The sequence below is a fragment of the Triticum urartu genome, chromosome 2, assembly GCF_003073215.2.
Source record: "Triticum urartu cultivar G1812 chromosome 2, Tu2.1, whole genome shotgun sequence".
Lineage (NCBI taxonomy): Eukaryota > Viridiplantae > Streptophyta > Magnoliopsida > Poales > Poaceae > Triticum > Triticum urartu.
In genome coordinates this window covers 512,039,827-512,048,846 of record NC_053023.1, presented here as the reverse complement: position 1 = coordinate 512,048,846, position 9,020 = coordinate 512,039,827, and the positions used below count along the sequence as shown (strand labels likewise).

General features: G+C 46.5%; 1 protein-coding gene across 1 annotated transcript; it reads left to right on the top strand.

Moving 5' to 3' along the window:
• The first annotated feature begins 5,759 nt into the window (after positions 1-5,759).
• LOC125538350 (uncharacterized protein C57A10.07) lies at positions 5,760-8,179 on the top strand. Its single transcript, XM_048701610.1, has 3 exons — positions 5,760-6,581; positions 7,177-7,301; positions 7,451-8,179. Exons 1-3 carry the CDS (start codon positions 6,002-6,004, stop codon positions 7,769-7,771), a joined length of 1,026 nt encoding a protein of 341 aa, XP_048557567.1. The 5' UTR covers positions 5,760-6,001; the 3' UTR covers positions 7,772-8,179.
• The last annotated feature ends 841 nt before the right edge of the window (positions 8,180-9,020 follow it).

Below are 9,020 nucleotides of genomic sequence, written 5' to 3'. Positions count from 1 at the left end.
ATATCTACTATATGATTCACGCTGAACCTTTCGGTATCCAGTGTTCCGAGGCCATATCTGCATATGCTAGGCTCGTCAAGTTTAACCCAAGTATTCTACGTGTGCAAAACTGGCTTGCACCCATTGTATGTGAACGTAGAGCTTATCACACCTGATCATCACGTGGTGTCTCGGCACGACGAACTTTCGCAACGGTGCATACTCAGGGAGAACACTTATACCTTGAAATTTAGTAAGAGATCATCTTATAATGCTACCGTCGATCAGCAGAATAATATGCATAAAAGATAAACATCACATGCAATCAATATAAGTGATATGATATGGCCATCATCATCTTGTGCCTGTGATCTCCATCTCCAAAGTACCATCATGATCACCATTGTCACCGACTTGACACATTGATCTCCATCAAAGCATCGTTGTCGTCACGCCAACTATTGCCTCCACGACTATCGCTACCGCTTAGTGATAAAGTAAAGCAATTACATGGCGATTGCATTTCATAAAAAGCGACAACCATATGGCTCCTGCCAGTTGCCGATAACTGTGTTACAAAACATGATCATCTCATACAATAAAATTTAGCATCATGTCTTGACCATATCACATCACCACATGCCCTGCAAAAACAAGTTAGACGTCCTCTACTTTGTTGTTGCAAGTTTTACGTGGCTGCTACGGGCTGAGCAAGAACCATTCTTACCTACGCATCAAGAACCACAACACAGTATAGTGATTTCTTTTTGATCTTCAGAAAGAACCTTGTTCATTGAATCCGATTCAACTAAAGCTGGAGAAACAGACACCCACTAGCCACCTGTGTGCGAAGCACGTCGGTAGAACCAGTCTCGCGTAAGCGTACGCGTAATGTCAGTCTGGGCTGCTTCATCCAACAATGTCGCTGAATCAAGAATCAACTAGTGATGGCAAGCCATATACATATACCCACGCCCACAAATCCTTTGTGTTCTACTCGTGCATATGACATCTATGCATAAACCTGGCTCGGATGCCACCGTTGGGAAACGTAGTAATTTCAAAATTTTCCTATGCACACGAAAGATCATGGTGATGCATATCAACGAGAGGGGAGAGTATCATCCACGTACCCTCGTAGACCGTAAGCGCAAGCGTTATGAGAACGCAGTTGATGTAGTCCTTTGTCTTCACGATCCGACCGATCCAAGTACCGAACGCACGACACCTCCGAGTTCAGCACATGTTTAGCTCGATGACGTCCCACGAACTCCGATCTAGCAGAGCTTCACAGGAGAGTTCCATCAGCACGACAGCGTGATGACGGTGATGATGTTGCTACCGACGCAGGGCTTCGCCTAAGCACCACTACGATATGATCAAGGTGGATTATGGTGGAGGGGGGAACCGCACACGGCTTGGAACAATCAACTTGTGTGTCTTTGGGTGCCCCCCCCCCCCCGCCCACGTATATAAAGGAGAAAGGGGGGTGGCCGGCCAGCCTTGGTGTGCCCCAAGGAGAGGAGGAATCCTCTTCCTACTAGGAAGAGGATTCATCATTTCCTAGTCCAACTAGGAAGATGGAACAGGGAAGGAAAGAGAGGGAGAGGGAGAGGGAAAGAGGGGTCGTGCCCCTTCCCCTAGTACAATTCGGACTCCCCATGGGAGGGGGCGCACCACCTCCTGGGCTGCAGCCCTCTCTCTCCCCTCAGGCCCACTAAGGCCCAATACTTCCCCGGGGGGTTCCGGTAACCCCTCCGGCACTCCGGTTCTCTCCGAAATCATCCGGAATGCTTCTGATGTCCGAATATAGCCATCCAATATATCAATCTTTACGTCTCAACCACTTCGAGACTCCTCGTCATGTAAGTGATCACATCCGGGACTCTGAACTACCTTCGGTACATCAAAACACATAAACTCATAATACCGATCGTCACCGAACTTTAAGCGTGCGGACCCTACCAGTTCGAGAACTATGTATACATGAGTGAGACTTGTCTCCGGTCAATAACCAATAGCGGAACCTGGATGCTCATATTGGTTCCTACATATTCTACGAAGATCTTTATCGGTCAAACCGCATAACAACATACGTTGTTCCCTTTGTCATCGGTATGTTACTTGCCCGAGATTCGATCGTCGGTATCTCAATACCTAGTTCAATCTCGTTACCGGCAAGTCTCTTTACTCATTCCATAATGCTACATCCCGTAACTACCTCATGAGCTACATTGCTTGCAAGGCTTATTGTGATGTGCATTACCGAGAGGGCTCAGAGATACCTCTCCGACAATCGGAGTGACAAATCCTAATCTCGATCTATGCCAACTCAACAAGTACCATCAGAGACACCTGTAGAGTACCTTTATAATCACCCAGCTCCGTTGTGACGTTTGGTAGCACACAAAGTGTTCCTCCGGTACTCGGGAGTTGCATAATCTCACAGTCATAGGAACATGTATAAGTCATGAAGAAAGCAATAGCAATAAACTAAATGATCATCATGATAAGCTAACGGATGGGTCAAGTCAATCACATCATTCTCTAATGATGTGATCCCATTAATCAAATGACAACTCATGTCTATGGTTACGAAACTTAACCATCTTTGATTCAACGAGCTAGTTAAATAGAGGCATACTAGTGACACTCTGTTTGTCTATGTATTCACACATGTACTAAGTTTTCGGTTAATACAATTCTAGCATGAATAATAAACATTTATCATGATATAAGGAAATATAAACAACAACTTTATTATTGCCTCTAGGGCATATTTCCTTCATATCTATAGAGTGCACACATCTAGGGGGAGCCTGTCTATATTTTTTAGATGTTGGGTATGCTTATGTACATTTTATATCGTTATGTGCAAATCCCGTATTGTCATCAATCCACCAAAAAAGGGGAGATTATAAGGGCATATTTCTCCCTATGTGGTTTTGGTGATTGATGACAGTGCATTTGCGGACTAATCGTGTGCATTGAGCATTTCAGATATCTCATGTATATGCACAAGACGATTCGGTGCCCCTCGGAGCATATCGAAGATGGCGGTTTTTCTACGTTTCTTTTCGGTGGATTTTGAGTCGTAAGAAAGCCGTACTATTAAGAGGGGGTCCGCTTCGGAAAGGTTAGGGTGGAATCAGCACGTACACATCTGTTCCTTTGCACCACCTTTCCTTTGATGCATTGGAGCACCCCCCGTTTATCCTTGTCGCTGTGAGATGAAGGCCTCCAAGTGCTATAGGTTCTGTGGCGTGCAACAGTACTGCTCAAGGGAGCAGTAGTACCATAGGGGCCCGCGGTAGTACCGCCCTAACTAGCGGTAGTACCGCGCCACGCGGTAGTACCGCTCCTCGCGAGCGGTAGTACCGCCGCCTCTAGCCAGAACGCTGGCGCGCGCGGAAGTAGGCGTGGAAGTAATTTTTTACTTCTGCCCCTACGCGGTAGTACCGCTCCCTACGAGTGGTAGTACCGTGCCAGATTTTCGCATGTCCCAAACTCAGCGGAAGTAGTCACAGGCGAAATTTATTTAGCACGTGCCTCTTCCTAGCCCAGTTGAGCCCTGCCCTGCGGTAGTACCGCAAGTGCGTGCGGTAGTACAGCTCCGGAGGTTCTATCGCTCGTTGCCTTGTGCAACGGGACCTCACCTGGCTTCTACCGCACGAGCGGTAGTATCGCGACAATGTGCGGTAATACCGTAGCGCCATGCGGTAGTACCGCGGGCGTGTGCGGTAGTACTGCATCTCGCGGGCTGAGTAGGTGGGTAACGGTTGGATCTTGTCCCCCACTATATAAAGGGGGTCTTTTTCCCCAAGAAGACCACCTCTTCCCTCCCCAAGCTCCATTGTTGCTCAAAGCTCTATTTTCGCCCGATCTCTCTCCCTAGCCAATCAAACATGTTGATTTTCTAGGGATTGGTTGAGAAGGCCCCGGTCTACACTTCCACCAAGAGAAATTTGATTTTCCCCCACTAATCCCTTGCGGATCTTGTTACTCTTGGGTGTTTGAGCACCCTAGACGGTTGAGGTCACCGCGGCGCCATATTCCATTGTGGTGAAGCTTCGTGGTGTCGTTGGGAACCTCCGATTAAGTTGTGAAGATTGCCCCAACCTTGTTTGTAAAGGTTCGGTCGCCGCCTCCAAGGGCACCAATAGTGGAATCACGACATCTCACATTTGTGTGAGGGCGTGAGGAGAATACGATGGCCCTAGTGGATTCTTGGGGAGCATTGTGCCTCCACACCGCTCCAACGGAGATGTACTTCCTCTCAAAGGGAAGGAACTTCGGTAACACATCCTCGTCTACACCGGCTCCACTCTTGGTTATCTCTTACCTTTACTTGCGCAAGCTTATATTGTGTTGTATCCCTTGCTTTCTTGTGTGCTTGTTGTTGTTGCATCATATAGGTTGTTCACCTAGTTGCATATCTAGACAACCTACTTTGATGCAAAGTTTAATTTGGTAAAGAAAAACTAAAAATTGTTAGTTGCCTATTCACGCCCCCCTCTAGTCAACTATATCAATCCTTTTAGTTGGCATGGTGGCTCATCCATCCTTCCCGACAACTTCTTCTTCTGCGTCATCCAATCTGGTGGATTGTTGGAACCTTGAGCCATCATTTTTCTTCGACCTCTTGTTGTCGCTCTTGAGGTCATCCACAAGATGTTGCCACTTTGGTTTGCCATTCAATTTCATCCAACAATGTCTTAAAATGAATGGCTTCTTCTCGGTTTGTTGGTACAAAATGGCTGCCAACCCATCTATCAATAAAGAATTACCCATGAGAATACAACAAACAAGACTGCTGATGCAATTGATGACAAAACGAAGCAATTCAACTTATGTGACTATTGTCTCCAACCCCACTTTAATTCCGACCAACCACCGAAGCATAGTGGCCGATAAACTTGGCTTCGGCTCCACATATTTCTTGTGTTCATTGTAGTGCTTGTGGATCTTTTTCTAATACTTGTTGCCCTTTTGCTCCGTGCCACATATAGGGTCCATGCTTATGGACAACCAAGATTTAACCAACAAAGCATCCTCGTAGGCTGAGAATGTCGGACATCTTGCCTTCATATCTTTGCCTTTTTTTGGTAGACCCAATGTTCCCTCGACATCATGCGTAGGACAATTGGGATCCCCCAAGTCATATTTCATAGACTCTTAACCCTCATTGATCATGTTTGTCATGAAATTGTCCGAAAATGACCATGACCCCAAATAAACTAATGGCACATGTATCAAGTTGGTCTAATAGCATAGCGAAAAACGAAAGAAGCAAATACAAAATGGAGGAATTTTGTCTTGCTGCGACATTTTGTCGAAGTAGATCTGGCAAGACCGGGTGTCGAAGCTGCCCGTGCTTATCTGCGCCCACTGGATCTGCGGCGAGACACGCACCGTCTCCAGACCCTCTGGCTATGTCCAGCCGTTCGGAATCCCTCCTCATTCGGGCGAGGATCGTCGTCCGACGAAGGAGAGAGAGGGGGGGGGGGGCGCTTCCTTGTCGGTAGCAGGGCGGAGACACATCCACGTCGATGTTGACCACCTCCTCGGCCGCAACTTTCTTCACCGTCGCTTCCACCGGATGACGTTCTTTGCATGCAATTCACGATCATGGACGTGACCTCACGGACTCCGCTAAGACATCATCCATATTGCTCTTTGGGATGTGGTATCCAACGGCGATATCTATAACGGTAGATGACGGCGGTGGTGCAGATGGAGGAGCAAGGTTGGAGGACCGACCATGGCTCCATATGCCACGAAGTAGCCAACTATCTGAATCATCGGATGTTCCACGGCTAGACTTTTTCCCCTCCACCATCCTGCACGGTACCTTCGCCTCTTTCTCCTCCGGTCCCTTCTATCTTCTCCCACGCTGCTCTGATCTCCGACCTCCTGCCCCGAGCTCCAATCCGACCGATCCAATGCCGCTCTAAATCCTCTCCTCCACTCCACCACCACCTAGATCCGCCCGCCCCGAGGCGGCGGAGCTCCGGAGAGCTCGATGAGCAGCCAGGGATTCGGCCCCGGGAGCCCCAAGTCCTTCCGCTACCCTAGAGCCGACTACGATCTCGAGTCCGGGATCCCCCGCAAGGGCCGCAAGCCCAAGGCCTCGCATCTCGACGCCCCCGCCCCCCTCGGCTCGGCGCTGATGAAGATCCGCTTCTTCTACGAGGCGCACCCCGTCGCGGTCGCCCTCATCCTGCTGTCCTTCGGGCTGAGCGTTCTGATCCTCCTGTCCGTGTACGAGACCCGGTTCAGGACGATGAGGAGCGGCGGCAATGAGGTCGGGGCGCACCCGCTTCCGGGCCTCCGCAACCTCGTCATGGTGGCCGGCCATTCGATATACACCAGCGCCAGCTGCGGGAAGATCGACCGCGAGGATTCGTGGTTCTTGGAGCCGTACCAGAAGCACCCCGGCCAGGCGGCCACCTTCTTGGCGCACATCAAGGAGGGGGTGGAGATCGCGGCGAGGGATGAGGGCGCGCTCCTCTTGTTTAGCGGTGGGGAGACGAGGAAAGATGCAGGGCCGAGGAGCGAGGCGCAGAGCTACTGGGCTATCGCAGAGTCGGAAGGCTGGTTTGGTGAGTTTCAGGTTACATCAACATTCCTTCTTTCGTGCTTTAGTAAGATTATTATTATTGGCATAACGGGGTTCGGAAATGTGGTGCTGATTAGTCTTTTTGTCGATTGTTCGTCATATGTATCCTGAACTTGAAACAACAAGACCTAGATGTACAATTACTTTCTGAGTTCTGACTACATACGCACTCAGTTGCTCTGATGAAAATGCAAAGCAAACAACATGCTTGTTTTAGGTTCTGTATATAGATATGTTGATGCATGATCATAAATTTACTATCGTGGAAGTAAATAATTAAAATGGCTGTAGAAAACATCATTGACAGCAAGCTGCTCACATTTTGCAGAGGCCATTGGAAAATGGCTGATGAGTTCTCTAATTGTGTCAAACATGTAGTTCAGCTCATAAATCCATCTCTGAAACATGGATAGTCAGAATGTAAGGACTGAAGAGGTTGATGCTTCCTGAAGTTTATCGTGTTTACCTTCTCATCTCAGCACAGTATTACCACCGTTGTTTATGTATCCAGTTCGAGTTCCTTAGTTATTTTGGCAACCATCTGGCAAAAACTTCACTATTTGCATATACATGCACAGGAAATGATGATAGTGTAAGGAACCGGGCACTCACTGAGGAGCATGCACGAGATAGTTTTGAGAATCTCCTATTTAGCATTTGCCGTTTCAGAGAACTCACTGGAACATACCCACAGAATATAACTGTAAGTTTTTTTTTTCCTTTTGTCAAGGCTTTCTGCTGAAACCTTATTTCACATATTACTTGTTGGTAATGCATTTTTCTGTACTTCCAATTAAGTTTTGAATGTCTGATAGTTTGCTAATTTGCGACTCTGAACATTTTGTTGCTTAGGTTGTAAGCTATGATTTTAAGGAGGAAAGGTTTGCACAATTGCACAGATCTGCACTTGGGTTCCCAGAAGAAAGGTTCTTCTTCTCAGGTACCCCAGCTACAGCTACAGCAAAGGAGGCAGCTCTGAAAGGTGAAGCCTCTGTCAGGTCTCAGTTCCAAGAAGATCCATATGGATGTGTTGGTTCTCTTCGTGTAAAGAGGCTCAAGAGAGACCCGTTTCACCGTACCATTCCCTACCCCAATGGCTGCCCTGAATTGAAGGGCCTATTCTCCTATTGCGGCATGGTGCCATACTCTGGGAACCTTCCTTGGACTCAGTAGCGGAAAAAAGGCATGATGTTTGGATCAAACTTCTACTCTCGCTGTAAAATCCCAGCATTCTTGTTTCGCCCCTGTTTCTAAGCTGACAGAATAGATATCCCGATTCCTGTCTTCTGTGCGAGGGAGAAGAGAAGATCTAAGCTACACTAGTTAGATTGTTTTCGTCACGGAAGCTTGCCACATGCTCCATATAGACAGATTTTCTATTTCTCACTTCTCCCGGATCTCCACTGAAAACTGTGAATTTGTTAGTACACATGGTCTGTAAACTAGCAGTGGAAGCAAGTGAACTTATAATTTGTAATTCCAGCTTGAACTGCACCAGTAAAAACTGGAAACCTTATGAACATGTACCATGTAATATCTTGGTATTCTTCCATTGTGAAAAAAATAGGCTGTTTTCGTTTTTGAGGAAGGAGCTTTGGGAATAAGTTAATGGTCTATATGTGCTGGCTACTTTGCCATTTTACTGGCTCTGCCATGTTAATGGTCTATCTGTGTCCATGGTTGTGTACTAACCACTTCTAGTATGATCATATTTCAGACATTGATGCAAGGTCCTTTTGTGTGGATTATAATTCAAGACTAGTTCATAGTAAAATCAAAATTTCCCGTTTTTAAATACATGACCTTCTAGACATGGGCACTTTTTAAGATGCAACTTTCATTGTTATTTACTCCCTCTGTTCCCAAATATAAGTCTTTGTAGAGATTTCACTATGGACCACATATGAATGTATGTAGGTGCATTTTAGAGTGTAGATTCACTCATTTTGCTCCGTATGTAGTCTACAGTGGAATATCTAGAAAGATTTATATTTAGGAACGGAGGAAGTAGTACGTAAAAATGTTAGTACTATTCTTTGAAGCATTTTTAATTTTTAATTTTTATTGAACAATCTTACGAGTTACGAGTGTTATTTTATAATCCATAGACGAAGTTAGAGAAGTTCAAGTCGGTGTCTGGAAGGGAGGTAGTTGTATACTTTAGGATCAGAGGATCAAAGTTGTGTGGTGTACTTCACTTAATTGAAGATTGTAGCAGCACTGTCCAGCTATTTGGTCCAGAGCGCCATAGTATTTTGTATGCTTTCCTTCCTCAAAAAATGCACTCCCTCTGTAAACTATGAACTGCAAAAACGGACGAGGATTTGGAGCACTCAGGTGCTCCGCATCCCTATACGAACAATTCATTCAAAAAATGCCGAGAAATTTGAAAAAAAAATCTGAGATTTTGGAATATCAAACG

Excerpts from the sequence above, each read along its gene's own strand:
- LOC125538350 (XM_048701610.1), top strand. The coding sequence starts at position 6,002 with ATGAGCAGCCAGGGATTCGGCCCCGGGAGCCCCAAGTCCTTCCGCTAC. Across the intron at positions 6,582-7,176 it reads AGAGTCGGAAGGCTGGTTTG|GAAATGATGATAGTGTAAGG; the intron begins GTGAGTTTCAGG and ends ATACATGCACAG. Across the intron at positions 7,302-7,450 it reads CATACCCACAGAATATAACT|GTTGTAAGCTATGATTTTAA; the intron begins GTAAGTTTTTTT and ends TTTGTTGCTTAG.